This window comes from Salvelinus sp. IW2-2015, linkage group LG11, assembly GCF_002910315.2.
Source record: "Salvelinus sp. IW2-2015 linkage group LG11, ASM291031v2, whole genome shotgun sequence".
Lineage (NCBI taxonomy): Eukaryota > Metazoa > Chordata > Actinopteri > Salmoniformes > Salmonidae > Salvelinus > Salvelinus sp. IW2-2015.
Window position 1 is genome coordinate 10,832,000 of NC_036851.1, and position 24,914 is coordinate 10,856,913.

The 24,914-nt window shown below is 42.1% G+C and overlaps 1 protein-coding gene across 1 annotated transcript in view; it reads right to left on the bottom strand.

Annotated features, from left to right (window-relative positions):
• The window catches only part of LOC111970558 (voltage-dependent calcium channel subunit alpha-2/delta-2), a 245,971-nt gene that overhangs the window by 117,016 nt on the left and 104,041 nt on the right, over positions 1-24,914 (bottom strand). Inside the window, 1 exon segment of the mRNA XM_070445816.1 lies at positions 11,186-11,245. Coding sequence (XP_070301917.1) covers positions 11,186-11,245 — 60 coding nt within the window.

Sequence of the window (24,914 nt, forward strand, 5' to 3'; positions counted from 1 at the left end):
TGTGCCTGTTGCACCCCGATGACCTTGCTGGCCACCACCCTGTCCAACCTATTTTTGCTACAGTACACACGCAGTATACACACACACACAACACCACACACCAACACCACACACACACACACACACACACACACACACACACACACACACACACACACACACACACACACACACACACACACACACACACACACACACCACACACACACACACACACACACACACACACCAACACACACACACACACAGTACAACACACACAGCACACTTTCTTGTCCCATGATGAAAGGCTTGATTGATTAGAGGGTGATGATTATAGCAAATGTGAGATCTCCTTCTCTTTGAGTCTTTCCTTTCTCTCTCTTTTCTCTCCCTCTCAAACCTTCTCCCTCACTCACGATGACCTCACCTTCTCTCTCCCTCTCTTGCCGAGTCCACCCCCCCCCGCCCCCTCTCCCCGTTTCTCCATAGTAACCCATCAGTAGAGTGCCTCTCTCTCTCTCCCCTAATGGCACAGCTATTAGCGCTAATGCATTTCAAACGTACAGCAGCTGCCACATCACATTCAGATGGAAAGTGAATGCCTTCCATCCCTTTCTCTCTTCTCTCCCTCCTTCTTTAACCAAGTTTTTCCCCACCGTGTCCCTATCTCCTACCCATCATACCGACAACCCACTCATTAACTATACGCTCGAACGCTCCCCATTTTCCCATCAATTCTCAGACCAGGAAATGAATAGAACCCTTTTTTCAATAAACAAGGATAACAAGGTAAGCATTTACATTTAAGCTCAACAGTCACGATTTAATCGTCAGACATGATTACATCACAGTTGTACTTCCTGATTATAAATACATGAACATAAAGTTATATACTGGGCGACACACAACAATAGGTTTTGGGCGCACAAAACCCTTGACGGCGTGCGACCACAAACTACCATTAGTGATTGGAAGTTCGGCTCTTTTTACTGACTTGGATCTTTTCGACTCGTTCTGTCAAAAGAACAACTCTTTCGACTCATTCGGCGAACGATGAACGGAAAACTCGAAAGAGTCATGATTCTACAAGCCTCTCGAAACAAAAGTATACACATCACACACATGGTTATGGGCTTACAAAAAAGAAGACACCTGTACCATGTCAGATATAGAGTTGAAATGTTTTAAAATTTGAGTTTGCATCCCAATATTACACTTTATAATCATTACAGAAGATTGAAATAAAACAAAACCGTTGACGTAGAAACATTGGATTTTATGAGTTCTTTAAAGAAGAATGTTTATTCATTATTCATTATGAAAAATATGAAAAACATTCCACCCATGAGGCCACTAGAGGGTGAGTTGGTCATTTGACTGCAGGAAAGCCCTACACAATGTACATTTGACTGCAGGAAAGCCCTACACAATGTACATTTGACTGCAGGAAAGCCCTACACAATGTACATTTGACTGCAGGAAAGCCCTACACAATGTACATTTGACTGCAGGAAAGCCCTACACAATGTACATGTGTTGATTGCTAGCAGGGGCACAACTTTCACTGGGGACGGGGGGGACATGACCCCCCACCCCTCCATTCTGAAATTGCATTTTTGCCCCCAACCAGGTTTATCAATGCACTGTGATATACAAAAAGAGGGATCGGTGTGCTTTAGGACCATACGGACACCTCAGAGCGGTCAGGTAGGCTTTTCGGCAGTTTCAGACAGCTGGATTTAGGACCACACGGACACCACAGAGCAAACAGGGGCAGCTGTTGCCTGTGTGTGTTGTGCTTTTTCTCAGAGTTGTAAAAGCAAGCAGAGCAGAAACTGGCTCCTCTTTCTTTGACTGATGTAGCTGGCAAGGTAACTGCTGTTTGACTTAACATAAAAAAAGTATTTATTCCCAGTGCTGAGCTAATAGTTTAATTGACATGTAACGTGAGCTAATGTTTCATCCCCTCTCGACTGAAGTTTTGTCTGAAGTGAATGAACTAGCTAGTTCAGCTCTAGCCTCTAACTATCTGCCAATTAGCAGTATCTAACAGCTGTTGTGTGTATGGAAATGTTTTGTAGCCTTTGTTTTCAACAGAAGTAAATTAACATTAGAGCTAGCCAAAAGTTGGCTAACGTTAGCTATTATTTTTACCTCAATCACACTAGACCTGAATCAAACGATGAAACCAGCGGCCAAACAATTGAAGAAAGATATTCTGAAGTTTGTTGACAGCGCAATGTGAGTTTTTATTAGAGTCAGTGTAGCAATGTAACGTTATTGATCTGTCAGTTTCCCTATCTAATTCCATACTTTTCACACTGACACGGTGTAAACAGCTCTACAGGCTTCACTATCATGGTGCACAGTCAGTACACAACACTATGCTCATCATGTCTTAGCAGTATCAGATGGTGACAAGTGTTCACCCAGCAGGGTCAAACAGCCAGGGAAGACCAGTCTACGGAGCTCAGGTGAATTTTGCAGGATATTATAACAATGAGTGAATGGACACAAATCTCCATCTTGAGTTGATAGGTAGACCTACAGTATCAACAGGAAAGCAGCTTCATTTTAAAGCTCCAGTCTGGGATCTGTGAATAGTGGTAATTTCAATTATTAAAACATTGATTCTATTCTTGGATAATATAATGTATCAGTGGAGGCTGGGAAGGGAAGACGGCTCAAAATAATGACTGGAATGGAGTCAAGTTTTCATGTGGTTGATGCCACTCCATTGACTCCATTCCAGCCTTTATTATGAGCTGTCCTCCCCTCAGCATCCTCCACTGTAATGTATAAATCAATGTACACCAAGGGAATTATTTTCATGCCTCATCTGAGCAGGATCATATGGTGACAGGGTTCTCAGCAGGGTCTGGCAACCAGGGAAGACTAGTCTGTAATGGCACTGAGGTGAACCTTTGCAGATGCAACACTTTATTCTCTCTGTCCAACAAACACTGGACAAGCCAGAAGATTCAAAGATTGAAACTATTTTAAGACAGTCTGAAAAACCTCAAAAGTTGATTTCCAAACTGTGTCAAGRCTTCATCGAGGCTTTTAACGATGACACAAAACATGTAAAACAAAAATGTGGGAAGACCTGGGAGACACTACTGATAACGATGAATGGATACATATGTTTGAATGCCAAGTCATGTTCATATCATCTCAGACATAAATTACTGCAGTTTAAGACCATCCATAGAACGTACTATATGCCAGAGAAAAAATATCATGCACTCAGACATGGTATTCCTCTGCTGGAGGTGTAAAACACTAAAGGGGACATACTTCAATATGTTGTGGTCTTGTGAAGGCTGGATGAATTCTGGCAAAGAGTATGTTCTTTTATCTCAGCATGTCTACAGATTCTCCCTTCTCCCTGTTTGTGTTTGCTTGGAAATGTTGATACTGGAGACTGTTATCACAAGAATCTGTGTAACCTAGCACAGTCAGTACACAACACTATGCTCATCATGCTAAGAAATGCATTGCCATTAATTGTAAGGTTGGTTATCCTCCCTGAATGTCACAATGGATGGCAGGAATGTCAAGTTATGCATCACGAGATTGGATTTATTACAAGATTAAGGGTACACTGTAACGTTCATAAGATCTGGATCCTTGGAATTCCATATGACAAAAAGAGTCTGTATTGAAAACATGTCCACATCAGGGGAAATACCTATTTAGGCAATCCCTAGCTGCTGGGCTGATGATTCCTGGCTCATTCCTGCCGTACTATTAGTTGTCACTCTGGCCTCGGCCTAACACACCTTGAAACCAATAATAAATGTTTCACCAAGATCCTAAAGCTGAGTGGGGTGTGTTGAGTTGAGGCGCTGCAGGGCGGTGGACCCCTATGGGTAGGATGGGGCAATACAGCTATATCGTGTGCAAATAAAAAGAGCTCTACAGTACCATAACACTGTCATGATCCAAATATTTTCACCTGTTGTGACATATATTGGGTTATTTTATGGCTAGTTATGACGGCTACATAAGAGTGTCAAAACCCATATTATTCAAATTCGTTTTTTCCCTGCCGAGAATTTTCCTTTCGTTTCGTTCCTTTCTTAAATTCTTTATTGTTGTTGTAATGAATTCTTTACAGTAATTTATTTCCATCACATTTTAAATAACTTGTAGAAAAGACACTTTATGACACTGTTATGAAGCATTACGACCATCCTGTGTCACTTTACTTGGACTAAGAAAATACACTTTATGACACTGTCAAGAAGCATATTGAGGGTGTGTTCTTAAATTCAATCTGGAGTGCCAGAGTGCGCTCTGGGCATTTGTAAATTCAGAGCGTTGTCAGATTGTCCGTTTGTAAATTCAGAGCGTTTCGCTCTCGGAGCGTTCAGAGAGCTACCACACTGGCCTCTGGCCGAGGAGTACTTCTTTTGTATTTATTTAACTAGGCAAGTCAGTTAAGAACAAATTCTTATTTACAATGATGGCCTAGGAACATTGGGTTAACAGCCTTGTTCAGTGGCAGAACAACAGATTTTTACCTTGTCAGCTCGGGGATTTGATCTAGCAACCTTTCGGTTACTGGCCCAACGCTCTAACCACTAGGCTACCTGCCGCCCGAGCATTCTGGCCTCACAACGGCAGTCAAGCAGCCAAGCTAACTGGCTAGCGTTGCTAGCTACTTCCAGACACAAATGAGAGAACAGCTCACTCTAACCATTTTACTCTCCCTAGCAGAGCTGGTTAGGCTGTTTTTATGTTATCCAGAGCGGTACTGCATGCCCTTAAATCAGTCATCTGAGGGTGTCTTGTCCTGCTCCTGAAATCTGATCCTCCACTCATCCCAGCCATCAGCAACAGTGCATGTCTGACATCAATGTGTGCACAATTACCATGATAATTGAATATGGTCAATAAAAAAAGTACAAAATAAACCACATAAGCATACTGTTGACACGTTGGCTACGGAGTAATGGAATGTTTTGCCTTGTGTGGTAGGTTTTGTGGCTTTTACACTCTTATGTAGATGTCATAACCAGCCATAAAATCATGCAACATATGTCACTTCAGGTCTAAATATATATGTTGTGACAGTGTTATGACCATATGACAACAAGTTATGACAAAGTTATGTCAGCTGTTATGACATATTATGATGTGGTTATATTGTATAACCTCCTTAATTTTGCCTTGGCAGCAGGTAATGGGGATCCATTATAAATACAAATACAATATTATTACTCTGGGTGCCGAGTCAAGTGTTCCCCAATAGGGTATCTTTCAGTTATAAAAATGCTATAAAATACCAAATATGCTATTCAATGGCACGAATCGTCCACAAGATTGCTTTGTATAAGTCATTGCAAATCTACTCCCCCATATAGTGGATTGCCTGAAATGACATTTATGACCAGATAATGCTTTTATGAGGTGCACTAAGGCCATACCTTCTAGCTTCCCTTCCCATTCATCTCACTGGCCGCCAATGTGCAATTCTATCATTGTGTATTATTTCAACTATTATATTGAATATGACTGTATTGTGAAATGCCTTCGGGGACGGTTCTTGTAGTCCTTGGCTCCAATTGTCGTGGAGCTCTAGAACTACTCTACTACAAAAAATATATCAAATATATCAAAATATATCATATTTCAAATAATAATATCATAGAAATAATAGCATCTTTACAAAAAAAAGCCACAATCTATCTGCAATATTAAAGCTGATCTACCWTAWAAAAAAAWAWATATATATATATACAGTAATCCCTCGTTTATCGCGGGGGTTACGTTCCGAAAATGACCCGCGATAAGTGAAATCCGCGAAATAGAAAACTTTTTTTTTTTTTACAATTAGCAACTATTACATGTATACAAATACAGTGACTCACGTGTAGGCCGTTTCGTCGACATTATGGGTTTAGGAGATGTTCGAAATTACAAGATAATTTGGCCAACTTAATGTAAATTTGCCAAGCTGTTTTATGTACGTACACATAACTGCACGAGACGACAAAATGATAGCACAATTCGTAGCATGTTTTGATACAAGAAGCGGGAGTGAGTTTTTAGCGAATCAGAATGCAGAGCACAATGCACCAAAAAAAAAAAAAAAATGCATTATGAAAATCCGCGAAATAGCGAATCCGCGAAAGTGAACCGCGAAGTGGCGAGGGATCACTGTATACAAAAAAAAAAAATATACAAATAAAATAAAATAAACAAATACCCAGGAAATGCTTCCAGAGGCAATACAATAGAATGAATKGCCTGGGAAGAGACCGGCGACGGAGCAGGGATAGGAGGACCCATGACCTTGAGAAATCAGGTGAGATCAACCACTTGAATGTCTATTTTCACACACCATTTAATTGCAATGGAATTAAAACCCTGAACGGCCATCACAACAGTTGTTACGACGGTGAACAGCCCGATGTTCACGCCGGACCGTCGCAGTGATCGTATTATAGAACCCAGAACCATCGTTACAGTTGCAACGGGAAGAGGAGAGGAGTGTGATCCGTCACTACGGTAACAGATGCGACAGCAACAGTCCAGAGGCAGAGGGAACAGCCGTGTCATTGAGTCGTATGATGTCACCGGTGTTATTGAACAGAGCAGATGGGCCGGGCCAGGTTGGGAGCAGAACGTTAAACACACACAAAGACACATACACACACACAATCACACAAATACCCCCCCACACAAACAAGCACACTCCCGTACACATAGATAAACATACTCACACAAGACTTCCTTCCATCTCCCCCTCCCGTCTCTCTTACATAAACACCTTTCTCTGGGCCTCTGACAGCTTGCTCCTCCCGTTCGTTTAAGATGCTCTGCGCTGCTCATAATATGCCCAAAGAGCATGCTGCCCTAATCTAATTACAATGTCACTCAGCCGAGTGTTCACCCAAACGGAAATTAGAAAAGCACAAAATCTACAAACAGGAGAAATCTTCTCACAGGGAACGTGGCATATCTTCCTCTCGCCTCCCTCCCTCCTCCTCCTCTCCTCCCCGCCAAGGTTTTTTAATGGCTTCACAGTCGCTCCTGCCGAGATTCATTACCTGCTCTAATTATAAAGGCAAATGAAATCAGCTCCAATACATTATTAATGGAGTAGCACCATTAGGATTCATTTGCAGTATTTGCAACAATATTATATTTTCTAACTGTTTTCATGGCTGATTAAAGACTGTGACAGATAAGCAAAAAAGGTGGAGGGAGGGAAAGGGGTGAGGATCAGACAGAAGGAGCGAGAGGGAGGAGGGAGGACGGAGAGAGAGAGAGAAAGAACGAGAGAGGGGGAGATAGCGGGAGAGGGGAAGTGAGGGGGAGAGGGAGAGAGTTGGCTTTTCCACTTGAAGAGACAGTGAAGCCACATTGGATGCAGTTACCTATGAACAGGTGTGCTGTGTGAGGGCACTGTGACCCAAACCCAACTACCTGCATGGGTACACATCCGATCGAGACGCATTAAAGCTGACCAGCTGACCACTGACAGACAGAACCACCCTGGTTCGGTCGGAACAGTGGGCAGAGACAGGTCCAGAAACAGCCACCTTGTGACTCTGGGTTCAGAGTGTAAGCGACCATGAATAAAAATGGACTTTTCTGGGATGTAGGGCTCATAATTATGAGTTTAAATCATTTAAAACCTTTTCTCAAATATCCCCCGGGAGGCACAGGGTTAAAAATCCATTTGTGGGAGGTGTACCATGACAGTGAGCTCGTCTCCCTGGAGACAGAGGATACGACATTGGGGAATGAGTGTGTGTGTGTGTGTGTGTGCTGCTGGGTGTGAGATTGAGTGTGTGTGTCAGTACGTGTGTGTATTTGCAGGGCATCTGTTTGTTTGTTAATCTGAGAGTCAGTGGACCATGTGCGTACACACACATACTACGCAAACACACACACGCACGCACGCACACACACACACACAACCACACACACAACACACACACACCACACACCACACACACACACACACACACACACACACACACACACACACACACACACACACACCACACACACACACACACACACACACACACACACACACACACACACACACAAGCCTGGTATACCCAAGCTTCTGAAATGTAGACATTAGCAGTTAGTGGTGTTCCACTGTTTTAAAGTCAGGTGCTGGGAAATGCAAGTTCAACCTGCTTTTCCCTTTCAGGCACACACAGATTGACCATATGTAGAAACAGGCTGTTGTTATATTATTAAATGCTCAAACACATACACACACATCTTTATCTGGGGTTGTGTACGTGAGTGTGTACATGTGTCTGTAACATTGATAGCATTGGCATTTAAAAGAAAAACTCAACTTTGGTGGATAAATATAGTTATGTAGAAGAGATGAATAGATAGAGAAAGAGGAAAAGAGAGAGATAGAGAGAGAGTAGAGAGGTAGAGAGAGGTAGAGAGAGAGTAGAAAGAGGTAGAGAGAGAGTAGAGAGAGAGAGAGAGAGAGGTAGAGAGAGAGGTAGCGAGAGCGTATAGAAAGAAGGAGAGAGAATGTAGAGAGAGGTAGAGAGAGAGTAGAAAGAGGTAGAGGATAGATAGAGAGAGAGAGAGGTAGAAAAGAAGTAGGAGAGAGGTAGAGAGAGTAGAGAGAGATAAGCGAGAGAGAGATAACAGAGAGAGAAGCAGATAAGAAACAGAATATAAAATACAGAGAGATATATATACAGAGAGAGAGAGACATCAGAGGAATATACAGAGATAGGGAAATATACCAGAGAGAGAGAGATACAGCAGAAAGACGCGAATACGAGTGGAGATATAATATTATCTATAGTATTAATATATACAGAGAGAGAGAGAGAAGATGATTACAGAGAGAGAGATATACAGAGAGCAGAGAATAGTAAGATGAACGCGGTCAATGACTAAATATATATATATAAAGAGAGAGATACAGATAATCATATATATATATATATATGAGAGAGAGAGAGATACATAGGAAATATATATACTACAGAGAGACAGACGAGAGATATACAGAGAAAAGAAATACAGAGAGAGATAAAACAGACGGAGAATATCAGAGAGAAATATATACATATATAGATTATAATATATAGAGAGAGAGAGATCACAGAGAGAGAGATATACCAGAGAGAGAGAAAATATATACGAGAGAGATATGTAACAGAGAGAGAAAGATATACAGATATATATATATATAATAGAGAGAGAGAGAGAGATACGAGAGAGAGAGATTATACAGAGAGAGAGAAAAATCATACAAGAGAGATATGTATAAGCAGAAGAGAGAAGATCATAATATATATATATATATATAATATATATATAGTAAATATTTATACTAAGAGTAGCGATAGCAGAGAGAGAGAGAGAATACAGAGAGAGATATACATTCAGAGAGAGAAAGAGAGAATAATATATACAGAGAGAGAGATAACAGATAATTATATATATAAAGAGAGAAGAGATACAGAGAGGGAAGAATACAGAGAGGAGAGAGACATACAGATATATATATATATATATATATTATAGAGAGAGAGAATACATAGAGAAATATATATATACAGAGAGACGAGAGAGATATACAGAGAAAATAGAGATATACATAGAGAAATAAAATACAGAGAGAGAGAGAGATACATATATATATACTATATATAGAGAGAGATATATATACAGAGAGAGAGATATATATATTACGAGAGAGATATATATACAGAGAGAAAGAGTATACTGATATATAATATATATTATAGGAGAGAGATATACATAAGAGAGATATATCACAGATATAGTATGGATGTGATGGGCTGTGCTTTGGCAAAGTGGTTGGTAATCCTTCCTGTTTGGCCCTGTCCGGGGTATCATCGGAGGGCCACGAGTGTTCCTGACCCCCCTGTCTCCCTCCATATTTATCTTTGCAGTATTTAGTGTCGGGGGCTAGGGTCAGTTTGTTTAAATCTGGATACTTCTCCTGTCTTATCGTGTCCTTGTGAATTTAATATGCTCTCTCAAATTCTCTTCTTTCTCTCTTTCTTTCTCTCTCTCGGAAGACCTGAGCCCTAGGACCATGCCTCAGGACTACCTGGCATGATGACTCCTTGCTGTCCCCAGCCACCTGGCCGTGCTGCGGTCACTTTACAACTTTTCTGCTCGGCCAATGGAACCCTGACCTGTTCACCGGACGTTCTACCTTGTCCCTGACCTGTCTTGTTTTCAACTCTCTAGAGACAGCAGGAGCGGTAGAGATACTCTTAATGATCGGCCTATGAAAAGCCAACTGACATTACTCCTGAGGTGCTGACTTCTGCACCCTCGACAACTACTGTGATTATTATTATTTACCATGCTGGTCATTTATGAACATTTGAACATCTTGGCCATGTTCTGTTATAACTCTCACACCATGCACAGCCAGAAGAGGACTGGCACCCTCATATCTGGTTCCTCTCTAGGTTTCTTCCTAGGTTTGTTCCTTTCTAGGAGTTTTCCTAGCCACCGCTTCACACCTGCATTGCTCTGCTGTTGGGGTTTTAGGCTGGGTTTCTGTACAGCACTTTGAGAATCAGCTGACGCTAAGAAGGCTATATAATACATTTATTGATATAAATATATATATATATATCATATATATTAATATTATATATTAATATATATATATTATATAAAGAGAGAGAGAGAGATACAGAGAGAGATATACATACAAGAGAAGATATATATACAGAGAGAGAAAGTACATATATATATATATATATATATATATTATATTATATAGATAATATAGAAGAGAACCGAGAGAATATATATTATACAGAGAGAGCAGATATATATACAGATGAAGATAGAACAAAAATATAACAGAGAGATATATACACAGAAAGAGATATACAAAGAGATATATACAGAGAGAGATATACAGAGAGAGAGAGAGATCTATACAGAGAAAGGTATACAGAGAGATATATATACAGAGAGAGATATATACAGAGAGATATACAGAGATAGATATACAGAGAGAGATATATACAGGGATATACAGAGATAGATATACAGAGAGAGATATACATAGAGCGAGATATATATACAGAGAGAGATATATACAGAGAGATATATACACAGAGAGAGATATACAAAGAGACATATACAGAGAGAGATATACAGAGAGAGAGAGATATACAAAGAGAGAAGGTTCTGATTTTACCTTGATCCCGTCCTGCCAGGGATACATTGTCTGCAGCTGCTCCGCCTCTCTGGCTAGTCTCTACACAGGAAACACACAGGAATCAGAGGTCAGGGTCAATACAAGGCTCTGCTGGGTCAGTGTGTAGATGTCAGAGTGTGTGTGTGTGTGTTTGTGGGAAACCGCCTTACAGAGCCAATCTGCTCTCTAGGGAAAACACTGAGTGCGCTGACTGCTGTTCATAGACTGTATAATTCAAGAGTCAGTGGCTGGTGCCAAGCTCAGCATGCTCCTCAATGGGCTTACACATTTGTCCCAACTGTCAGGGGAAATGGCATTTCTGTAAGGCGAAAGCTAAATTGGTACAATTTCAGACCATGTACGGTAGCAAAATTGTGCGCTACACACATTTAGACTAGCTAGTGTTGTTGAAATGTGTGTTGCAAATGGAAAAAGAAACCATGATTACAACCCTGTTATTCCAGGAGGTGCGGACAGTTAGTTTTTTGGATTGGAGAAGGTAGGGCCAGTGAATATCATGAATATGTTGAGTAATATTAAACTTTTCCAAACCAAAAGGACAAGGAATTTCTGTCAAAGGCATTTTCGTGGCTAGCTAAGTTCAGTGCAGTGTTGCTTTCTTTATTGGCATGTTTTTGCCTCTTAACTATTAATGGTTATACAACAGGTCTGACATAGTTAATTGCAAAGGGATTATAACATGGAGTACTACTGTCTATGTGCAGAGGCTTATGGGTGACAGTATTAAGTCACCCAGTGGCAAAACAGAGTGAGGCTCTAGAGAGGTAGTCTCTTCTATGTGTTTCTGCATGGTGCCCATGCCTTAGTACTGTATTTAGGTATCCTCTCTGCTCCCACTTCAATCCCCAGCACGCCTCTAGGGGGCGATCTGGTTCCCGTCCCAGAATTATCCAACCAGCCACACAGTCCCTGGGCTCGAAAATTACAAGCCCTATTTAGACTCCCACTAAGAGGACTTTCATTTCTGGTACAACATCAAAGGAGCCGTATTCCCCAAGCACATCAGGAGAGGGTTTTGTTCTCCTAAAAGACAGGAAAGTCAAAAACTCTCGTTAGAGACAGAAGTGTCCTATTTTCTGTCTGGGGGTCCACCCCCTATCACTAAGACCCTCCCACTCACAGCTAGCCAGACATAAACCCTCCTACTCTCAGCAAAGAGTATCCTCCACTACCTCGTGTAGCCTTTTAAAGTATGGCATAATGGCTATGATATCACTATACCTCATTAGTAAAACATAATAACATGACTAATTATGTACCCATGTGCTTGTGTACTGAACATTGAACATCCAACACCTTAATCACCCGAATGACTATTCATTTCATACAGTCACTCCTAACGAGATGGTGAACCACTGAAACAATGACACACACAACGGAGCTAATTAGTCTAACGAAATGATTGCCACAAAGTGAATTAAAGGAGACTCCATCAGTTGGGTGGCGGTGTGGTGCTGTGCATACAAAGCACGGGTCAACCTAGCTAAAGGACATTGTTAAGTATTTATCGTCCACTACAACGGTTTTCAATTAGGAATCAACGACGGAGAGCTGCTGGCTAAACAATTACCCCCAGATTCTCCACCGCTTTTGAATTTGCCTGCAAATATGCCTGAAGGGCTAGCCTACATGTAAAGAATACCATTTTATGTCACCTTTTATGTAGTATGACTTTGCTTATAAATGATTTGTGAAGTGTCTATGCGAGCTTATGAAGATATAAAACCTTTAGAAGTTGTTGCTTTTGGTCTAAAGTGGGATCTTTCTTATTTGGCTGACCATCAATGCCAAACGGTTGTAGTCTATCAATGTGTTTCTCTCACTGTGACGTCCCTTCAAGGACACAGTCATTATAGCAGAGGAGGAAAGGTCATGATGAATGAGGAAGTAAAAGTTTAGTGCCCATGTCCACGGCGCTGCATATGAAGAATGGTTCCTCCCTCGTTCTCTGCCCTTCCTTCCCGATGATCTGTGATCTGTCCATCCCTTCATCCGTCTGACTCATTTTACTTTCAGTAGTCAATCGGTCCGTAAAAATCTCTCCCTCGTCCCTCAGAGAATTCCATTTTCTCTCCTCCTGCGTAATCCACAGCTCTGTTCGCTCAGTACTCTGTCTTCATCACATTACTCTGTTTCTCTGTCTTCGTCACAGTACTCTGTTTCTCTGTCTTCATCACATTACTCTGTTTCCCTGTATTCATCTCAGTACTCTGTTTCTCTGTCTTCATCACAATTTACTCCTGTTTCTTCCTCCCTGTCTTCATCACATTACTCTGTTCTCTGTCTTCATCACATATCTTGTTTCCTCTGTCTTCATCACATACTCTGTTTCTCGTCTTCATCACATTACTCTGTTTCTCTGTCTTCATACACATTACTCTGTTTCTCTGTCTTCATCACTTACTCTGTTTCTCTGTCTTCATCACATTACTTTGTTTCTCTGTCTTCATCACAGTCTCTGTTTCTCTGTCTTCATCACAGTATTTCTGTTTCTCTGTCTTCATCACATTACTCTGTTTCTCTGTCTTCATCATATTCTGTTTCTCTGTCTTCATCACATTACTTGTTCTCTGTCTTCATCACAGTACTCTGTCTGTTCTCTGTCTTCATCACAGTATTCTGTTTCTCTGTCTTCATCACATTACTCTTTGTTTCTCTGTCTTCATCACAGCTCTGTTTCTCTTTCTTCATACATTACTCTGTTTCTCTGTCTTCTCACATTACCTGTTACTCTGTCTTCATCACATTACTCTGTTTCTCTGTCTTCATCACATTACTCTGTTTCTCTGTCTTCATCACATTACTCTGTTTCTCTGTCTTCATTACATTACTCTGTTTCTCTGTCTTCATCACAGTACTCTGTTTCTCTGTCTTCATCACAGTATTCTGTTCTCTATGTCTTCATCACATTACTCTGTTTACTCTGTCTTCATCACTTACTCTGTTTTCTTCTTCTCACATTACGCTGTTACTCTGTCTTTCATCACAAGTATTCTGGTCTCTACTCTGTCTTCCTTAATCACATATCGTTGTCTCTGTCTTCATCACATTACTCTCCTGTTTCTCTGTCTTCATCACAGTACTCTGTTTCTCTGTCTTCATCACATTACTCTGTTTCTCTGTCTTCATTACATTACTCTGTTTCTCTGTCTTCATTACATTACTCTGTTTCCCTGTATTCATCTCAGTACTCTGTTTCTCTCTCTTCTTCAATGTTCCTCCTCTGCCCCAGTAGGGCTCCATTTCTCTGGGCCTGTATCTCTCCTCTAGCAGCTTAATGCAGTCCCTCCCTGCTCCAAAACAGCAATGCGTCTTCCTGTGTCTTCCCTTCCTGTGTGTTGGCTCAGATGGATGGCTATACAAACAGGCCATAAATCAGACTGAGAGATGAGGGAAGGGGGCTGGGGGGGGGGGGATATCATCTATGCTGGTGGCTGGAGCCAAGCCGCTTACTGAGACTGGATGAGCATAGTGAGATCAGCACAGTACAGCACAGGTAAGTCCAGGTCAGCCCACACAGTGCAGAGACAGACACATGGACACAGTCGAACTACTGCAACACAGCAAAGTCCAACAGTGCCAATATCACTGCTTTAATGTCTCCGACGCAATCTCCATGGCGTGGGACGAGTCACCGACGGCGACGCTACCAACTAAGGTCGAGCAGTATCAACACTGTGTGATGTAGAACAGCTGCAGCTGCACGCCGCCAACCCTTCACACTGTACATTATCCACTAGCTGACAGTATTACCGTACTGTACAAGTGACCTAACATAATTCTGCCTGATGGATCATCGGTGCCGTGTGTTTAATCTCTGTCTGTGATGCTACTGCGAGCCTGGCGGGTACAAGGACCGCTCTCTCTCTCTCTCTCTCTCTCTCTCTCTCTCTCTCTCTCATTTGTGAACCTCGTGAAAAAAAAAGAAAACGCTTATGAAAAGCTCAGCGTGAGGCGATTAGCATCTTTAATATTCAGAACTGTTCTGTTTGCTCTGTTCCAGAGGGGAGCGGTTTAATCACTCAAAGTCATGTTATTTTTAGAGGAATGACAGCACGCCAGGGACCAGCCTTGTCATGCTGCGTTGAGCCAACTAAACTACACACCACACCATAGAGCCTGGCCTGCCCAGCCACCTGTCTGATTGCTGCAATGAGTTAGGGTCCTCCAGTCCAGACTTCCACCCAGCCACCTAGCCGGCCAGTGTGACATTAAGGGCACTCAGCACAACACATTGTTGTCTGAGGTGATCATGAGAGCACTACACAATCTGTGTGAATGTGAAACTAGGCCACTCGACAGAACACACGGCGTTGATGTCTGTGATTACGGCGGCAGCGAATTGAGGCACACAACACCTGTTTATTGACCTCTCAACACTATGTCTGGGTGACATACAGTAGGCTGGAATGATATAGGGCCCTTAATGTAACGGGGGGGGGGGGCTAGCTAGTTAGCGGTGCGTCCTAGTAGCGTTTCAATCAACGACGTCACTCACCCTGAGACCTTAAAGTGGTTATTTCCCGTGCCGCGACTTTTGTGGAGTGATAGGTAACAATGCTTGGAGGGTGTCTGTTGACGATGTGTGTAGAGGGTACCTGGTTCAAGCCCAGGTTGGGGCTAGGAAAGGAAGGGAAGCAATACTGTTACATTAACACTGTGCATGACTGCTAAAAGAGGTTTGATAACATCCCCAGAGTGACATCTGCAGTTAGTTAAGCCCCAAAAACGAGCTGGCTTTGACTTAACACCGTCCAACTGAGCTTTCATAGGCTTCCTTTACAAAAGGTTAAAGCTACTACCAGTTGGTTAGCAGTATTCTGCCTGTGTGTCATATCACCCAGTGTCCAGAAGAGGGCAGCTCCAGTCGTCTGGTCTGACCGGCCCAGTGGTCCTCCTCAGCAGTAGCAGCCAGCCAGTAGAGCAGTCAGTCTGCAGAGTCTGAGTTCTTCATTCTGTCTGTCTCTTCTGGCACTTGCTGGGGCCAATCACAGAAATCACTGAGTCAGAACCCACCACCACAATAACAGATGGAGGGACATTCGGCTCCAGAATTTAAAACATCTCCTCAGACGAACGGGCGCTCTCTCTCGCTCTCTCTCCGTCTCCCCCTCCTCCCTCCCTCCGTCCGTCTCCACCGTCCTTTTATCTCTTCCTCTTGCTTCTGCTGCTTTGTCCTCCATCATATGCTGTACGTAACCCGTTCATTTCTGTCCATCTGTCTCACTTTTTCGACCTATCAGCAAGGTCTTTCCCTCCTCTAACTCATATCACCGTTCCAATCTATTCCCAGCCACTTGAAGTGACTTCATAAAAAACTACTGTCAATCAATAAATCAACCATTGATTACTCTCTGAGAAGTACAGAAAAGTACATGAAGGGTCCATGAATGCATCATTGTACTGTACACCCTTCAAATGAACGCAGGTAGGAATGGTGGATTTTGCAAATGAAACCTCTTGAAACGGCTTTTTATCTATCTGAATATTTTCTTCACTCTGTCTGGAAACAAGATCTAATAGTGGCTGAGAACATACTATTTAAGAATATAAACATTTTTATCGGTTTCCCCAAATACCCGAGGGAAACGGCATTACCACTACGTCATACAATTTGCTATTTTAGTTGGAACAGGAAATTAAGGTATTTTATATACCATTTCACATGAATTTCATTTTTTTCATGTTTTTGTAACTATTTGGAAGTTTTCTTAATTATATGTTTTCATGATTGTCATGTTTAAATGTTTGATGATACTCAGAAACACCTATTTTCAAAATCTAAATCATAATATTTTACATTATTTCAGGAATTATCTTAAGAACAAGCATATAAGGTTCACATTATAGGAAAAATGATCAATATCGATTGTAATTTAATACAACTTGATGGTAATGACTTAGCGTTGTGGTAATGACAGAGTGTGGTGGAAATGACATTTCATATAAAATACCATTAAACATTTTAATGTCACAGTAGTACATGTTTAATTTGATTGTAGATATAGAACAGTTAACGTAGGGCTCTGTGCAGGCCAGTCAAGTTCTTCCACACCAATCTCGACAAACCATTTCTGTATAGACCTCGCTTTGTGCATAGGGGCATTGTCATCCTGAAAAAGGGCCTTCCCCAAAACTGTTGCCACAAAGTTGGAAGCACAGAATCGTCTAGAATGTCATTGTATGCTGTAGCGTTAAAGATTTCCTCTTTACTGGAACAAAGGGGACAAGACCGAACCATGAAAAACAGCCCCAGACCATTATTCCTCCTCCACCAAACATTACAGTTGGCACTCTGCATTGTGGCAGGTAGCGTTCTCCTGGCATCCGCCAAACCCAGATCCATCCATCGGACTGCCAGATGGTAAAGCGTGATTCATCACTCCAGAGAACGTGTTTCCACTGTTCCAGAGTCCAATGGCGGCTAGCTTTACACCACTCCATCCGACGCTTGGCATTGTGCATGGTGGTCTTATGCTTGTGTGTGGCTGCTCGGCCATGGAAACCCATTTCATGAAGCTCCCGACAAACAGTTATTTTGCTTACGTTGCTTCCAGAGGCAGTTTGGAACTCAGTAGTGAATGTTGCAACCAAGGAGAGACGATTTTTACGCAAGACGCCCTTCAGCACTTGGCGGTTCCATTCTGTGAGCTTGTGTGGCCTACCTGAGCCGTTGTTGCTCATAGAACTTTCCACTTCACAATAACAGCACTTACCGTTGACCAGGGTTCACCGGTGCAGCTCTAGCAGGGCAGAAATTTGACAAACTGACTTGTTGGAAAGGTGTCATCCTACGACAGTGCCACGTTGAAAGTCACTGAGCTCTTTATTATGGACCATTCTACTGCCAATGTTTGTCTATGGAGATTGCATGGCTGTGTGCTCAATTTTATATACCTTTCAGCAACGGGTGTGGCTGATATAGCCGAATACACTAATTTGAAGGGGTGTCCACATACATTTGTATATATAGTGTATGTCCTTGTCATCTCTGTGGTTGATTTAGGGGTCATCTTATAGAACAATTCAAAATAAATAATTAAAGTCGTAACATAATACAACATGTTGTCACGCTCCTCTTCCTGGAAATGACTGGACCAAAGCGCAGCGTGGTACGTGTTCATGATATTTTATTAAATCAGAACAGTTCTGTAAGGTAACTAAACTATACAGAAAACAACTACCCACAAAACACAGGTGGGAAAAGGCTGCCTAAGTATGATTCCCAATCAGAGACAACGATAGACAGCTGCCTCTGATTGAGAACAACACCCGGCCAAACACAAAGAAATAGAAAAACACCCTGTCAATCACCGTATTCTTATCGGCAGACTCAATAGCCTTGGCTTCTCAAATGACTGCCTCGCCTGGTTCACCAACTACTTCTCACATAGAGTTCAGTGTGTCAAATCGGAGGGCCTGCTGTCCGGACCTCTGGCAATCTCTATGGGGGTGCCACAGGGTTCAATTCTCGGGTCAACTCTTTTCTCTGTATATATCAATGATGTCGCTCTTGCTGCTGGTAATTCTCTGATCCACCTCTTTGCAGATGACACCATTCTGTATACATCTGGCCCTTCTTTGGACACTGTGATAACTAACCTCCAAACGAGCTTCAATGCCATACAACTCTCCTTCCGTGGCCTCCAATTGCTTTTAAATGCTAGTAAAACTAAGTGCATGCTCTTCAACCGATTGCTGCCCGCACCCTCCCGCCCGAGTCGCATCACTACTCTGGACGGTTCTGACTTGTGGACAACTACAAATACCTAGGTGTCTGGTTAGATTGTAAACTTTCCTTCCAGACTCACATTAACAATCTCCAATCCAAAATTAAATCTAGAATCGGCTTCCTATTTCGCAACAAAGCATCCTTCACTCATGCTGCTAAACATACCCTTGTAAAACTGACTATCCTACCAATCCTTGACTTCGGCGATGTCATTTACAAAATAGCCTCCAACACTCTACTCAGTAAATTGGATGCAGTCTATCACAGTGCCATCCGTTTTGTCACCAAAGCCCCATACACTACCCACCACTGCGACTTGTATGCTCTCGTTGGCTGGCCCTCACTACATATTCGTCGCCAAACTCACTGGCTCCAGGTCATCTATAAGTCTTTGCTAGGTAAAGCCCCGCCTTATCTCAGCTCACTGGTCACCATAGCAACACCCACCCGTAGTACGCGCTCCAACATATATTTCACTGGTCATCCCCAAAGCCAACACTTCCTTCCTTTGGCCGCCGTTCCTTCCAGTTCTCTGCTGCCAATGACTGGAACTAATTGCAAAAGTCCCTGAAGCTGGAGTCTTATATCTCCCGCTCTAACTTTAAGCATCAGCTGTCAGAGCAGCTTACCAATCACTGTACCTGTACACAGCCAATCTGTAAATAGCACACCCAACTAACTTATCCCCATATTGTTACTTATTCCCATGTTCTTTTGCACCCCAGTATCTCTACTTGCACATCATCATCTGCACATCCTAAATTGTAATTATTTTGCCTCTATGGCCTATTTATTGCCTTACCTCCTTACTCTTCTACATTTGCACACACTGTACATAGATGTTTCTATTGTGTTATTGACTTTACGTTTGTTTATGTGTAACTCTGTGTTGTTGTTTTTGTTGCACTGCTTTGCTTTGCTTTATCTTGTCCAGGTCGCAGTTGTAAATGAGAACTTGTTCTCAACTGGCCKACCTGGTTCAATAAAGGTGAAATATAAAATAATAAAATAAAGACATGTCTATGTTCTGGGAATTTTTCTTGTTACTTACAACGTCATGCTAATCACATTAGCGCAGGTTAGCTCAACCGTCCCGGCAGAGGRACACCGATCCCGTAGAGGAGTTAAATTGTGGAAATTCTTTCCCTCTTAATGCATTTGAGCCAATCAGTTGCGTTGTGACAAGGTAGGGGTGGTATACATGAGGACCGCCACAGGAAAGGAAGACCAGAGTTACCTCTGCTGCAGAGGATAAGTTCATTAGAGTTACTAGCCTCAGAAATTGCAGCCCAAATAAATGATTCACATTCAAGTAACAGACACATCTCAACATCAACTGTTCAGAGGAGACTGTGTGAATCAGGCCTTCATGGTTGAATTGCTGCAAAAACAACACTACTAAAGGACACCAATAATAAGAAGAGACTTGCTTGGGCCAAGAAACACGAGCAATGGACATTAGACCGGTGGAAATCTGTCCTTTGCTCTGATGAGTTCAAATTTGAGATTTTTGGGTCCAACCGCCGTGTCTTTGTGAGACGCAGAGTAGGTGAACGGATTATCTCCGCATGTGTGGTTCCCACCGGGAAGCATGGAGGAGGTGTGATGGTGTGGGGGTGCTTGAATTCAAGGCACGCTTAACCAGCATGGCTACCACAGCATTCTGCAGCAATACGCCATCCCATCTGGTTTGTGTTTAGCGAGACTATCATTTGTTTTTCTACACTTCCAGGCTGTGTAAGGGCTATTTGACCAAGAAGGAGAGGGATGGAGTGCTCCATCAGATGACCTGGCCTCCACAATCACCCGGCCTCAACCCAATTGAGATGGTTTGGGATGAGTTTGACCGCAGAGTGAAGGAAAAGCAGCCAAAAAGTGCTCAGCATATGTGGGAACTCCTTCAAGACTGTTGGAAAAGCATTCCAGGTGAAGCTGGATGAGAGAATGCCGAGAGTGTGCAAAGCTGTCACCAAGGCAAAGGGTGGCTACTTTGAAGAATCTAAAATGTCAAATATATTTTGATTTGTTTAACACTTTTGTGGTTACTATATGATTCCATATGTGTTATTTCACAGTTTTGATGTCTACACTATTATTCTACAATGTAGAAAATAGTAAAAATATAGAAAAACCCTTGAATGAGTAGGTGTCCAAACTTTTGACTGGTATTATATGTAATTTGTGTGTCCTTTCAGGTCTTAAGTTAAGTAGAAATTTATGAACTAATACATTTTGTCATTACCACCACATTCTGTCCTTACCATCACAGTTCATTATGTGGTGGGAATGACATTTTTACAGTATTTGATCATAAACAGTAGAGATGCTAGCATGTTAACTCCAGTTGAACAGCGAGCATACAATGCATCCTAAATACTTTTGCTTGTCGTGGTGGTAATGACACAATACTTAGACTATTTTGTATTTTGTGCAAAAAAAAGTTACAAATGGCTTAATTCTTCTAATAAACTCAGCAAAAAAAAGAAACGTCCTCTCACTGTCAACTGCGTTTATTTTCAGTAAACTTAACATGTGTAAAAATTTGTATGAACTTAACAAGATTCAACAACTGAGACATAAACTGAACAAGTTCCACAGACATGTGACTAACAGAAATGGAATAATGTGTCCGTGAACAAAGGGGGGGTCAAAATCAAAAGTAACAGTCAGTATCTGGTGTGGCCACCAGCTGCATTAAGTACTGCAGTGCATCTCCTCCTCATGGACTGCCCCAGATTGCCAGTTCTTGCTGTGAGATTTTACCCCACTCTTCCACCAAGGAACCTGCAAGTTCCCAGACATTTCTGGGGGGAATGGCCCTAGCCCTCACCCTCCGATCCAACTTCGCTGGCCATGGCAGAACACTGACATTCCTGTCTTGCAGGAAATCACGCACAGAACGAGCAGTATGGCTGGTGGCATTGTCATGCTGGAGGGTCATGTCAGGATGAGCCTGCAGGAAGGGTACCACATGAGGGAGGATGATGTCTTCCCTGTAACGCACAGCGTTGAGATTGCCTRCAATGACAACAAGCTCGGTCCGATGATGCTGTGACACACCGCCCCAGACCATGACGGACCCTCCACCTCCAAATCGATCCCGCTCCAGAGTACAGGCCTCGGTGTAACGCTCATTCCTTCGACGATAAAGGCGAATCCGACCATCACCCCTGGTGAGACAAAACCGCCACTCGTCAGTGAAGAGCACTTTTTGCCAGTCCTGTCTGGTCCAGCGACGGTGGGTTTTTGCCGGTGATGTACGTTGTTGCCGGTGATGTCTGGTGAGGACCTGCCTTACAACAGGGGGACTACCAGTCAATCCAGCCTCTCTCAGCCTATTGCGGACAGTCTGAGGACTGATGGAGGGATTGTGCGTTCCTGGTGTAACTCAGGCAGTTGTTTTTGCCATCCTGTACCTGTCCCGCTGGTGTGATATTCGGATGTACCGATCCTGTGCAGGTGTTGTTACACGTGGTCTGCCACTGCGAGGACGATCAGCTGTCTGTCCTGTCTCCCTGTAGTGCTGTCTTAGGCGTCTCACAGTACAGACATTGCAATTTTCTTGCCCCGGCCACATCTGCAGTCCTCATGCCTCCTTGCAGCATGCCTAAGGCACATTCACGCAGATGAGCAGGGACCCTGGGCATCTTTCTTTTGGTGTTTTTCAGAGTCAGTAGAAAGGCCTCTTTAGTGTCCTAAGTTTTCATAACTTCATTAACTTTCATAACCTTAATTGCCTACCGTCTGTAAGCTGATAGTGTCTTAACGACCGTTCCACAGAACAAGCATGGGAAACAGTGTTTAAACCCTTTACAATGAAGATCTGTGAAGCTATTTGGATTTTTTCGAATTATCTTTGAAAGACAGGGTCCTAAAAAAGGGATATTTCTTTTTTTTGCTGAGTTTGTGTATATAGTTTCCATTTATTTGACTCTGTTTTTAAACAGGTGTATTAAATATTTGGTCATTTTCAAGACTTTTGTAAGTGTAATTCATAGCAGAATGTCAAAAGTCTGGKTGTGAGACAAGACAAAAGCAGTGCAAAACAGTGAAATATTTTAGTCTACTTAATGGATGTGTAATAAAAAAAGTCTAAATGAACATTTTATATAAAAATATCTAACCCTGAGACACAAAAATACCCTTATTTGCAAAATCACCCAAATACAGCATTGACATGGACCTCACGTATGAGCACATTGTCATGTATGTTCCCCAGACAAAGCCCTATAATGAGTACACATCCAATGTGAAGTTCTGGTCTCCGTGCTGAGAGGACAGTGATAACATGACCATACTGTTGTCTCCTCAGAGAGGCACAACAATAGGAACATCCATAATGAGGAGAAATAATTACTCTAAATCCCAGGTCCCTAGTTGCTCTCCCATAAGCAGCTGGGCATTGTAGTTCTTCTGAGCTGGCTCTGAGTGAGGAAGAGAGTGGATGGGAGGAAGACCCTTTGGGTGTGGGTGGGAGACCCTGTCTTTGTTCTGTGGTCCAAAGAGGCCTGTTCTGCAGAGGCTGTGTGTGTAGTGCTATTGTAGCCCTTTGCAGAGATAATCCCTGCCTTTGTTTCCCCCTAATCCTCCCCCTTTCTACACCACAGAAATGTTAACACTTCCTTTTGCATTTCCCCACTCCTCATCACTACGTACGCAGGCCTGCTCACATTCTCTGTCTCTGTCTCTGTCTCTCTCTCTCTCTCTCTACCTGCCGTTTCCCTGGAGACCAGATCCCGTACTGGCCAAGCAGCATGCTGCCACCACAGCACCGGTAGAGCACCATCTTTCTATAGCTGAACATCAGATTTCTATACTAGAATTTAAGCTTAACATTCTTGAACAACAGCTTGGCACAGCGCAACACCAGCTTTCTATACTGGTGTCTTTCTAAAAGGACACCAGAGTAGTAGCTAGCTTTCTGTTGTCAAGCACACTCTATCTTGAATGGCCAGGTTTTAGAACAGCAGATTTCTATAGTATTAATGTTAGCTTTCTACACCAGATCACCATCATTCGAGTTCCACATATTGGAGAACACCAGCTTTCTGCAAATACAGTCACCTCCGAAATGATTGGCACCCTTGATAAAGATGAGCAAAAAAGACTGTATAAAATAAAGAATACAAATACTGACCCATATTGTATGCTCAAATGTAAAATTATATTATTTTATGCTAATAAAATTGCTCAAAGAAAGAGATTTTGTTCAACAGGCAATCAAATTTTTGTTCTGAAAAAGATAGCGGTAAAAATGATTGGCACCCCTGTTTTCAAAACTTGGCACTCTCCCCTTGTGAGGATAACGGCACTGAGTAATTTTATCTTACGTTTTATGAGATTGGAGAGCACATTGGGAGGGATCTGAGACCATTCCTCCATACATAATCTTTACAGATCCTTGATATCCTTCGTCTCCACTTATTGACTGCCCTCTTCAATTCAAACCACAGGTTTTCAATGGGGTTCTAGTCGGGAGACTGAGATTGCCATTGTAAAATGTTGATTCTGTGGTCAATTAAGAATTTTGTTGTGTATTTTGATGTATGCTTGGGGTTATTGTCTTGGTGGAAGATCTACTTGTGGCCAAGTTTCAGGTTTTTGGCAAAAATATCCTGGTACTGGGTAAAGTTCATGATGCCATTAACCTTAACAAGGGCCCCAGGGCCAGTGGAAGCAAAATAGCCCCATAACATCAAAGATCCACCACCATATTTTACAGTAGGTATGAGTTACTTTTCTGCATATGCATCTTAATTATAATTATTATAATTTWAAAAAAAAATATTTGTTTAGGGGGTAGATCAGCTTTTAATACTGCAGATAGATTGTAGCTTCCATCAATGTAATTGTCTGCATAATTTCCAATACACCATATATATTTTTGTAAATATATAGGTATATATACATATCTATTTTATTTGTATATTTTTTCATTAACATCTTTATTTCAACCATGCCATAGGGTGGTAATCA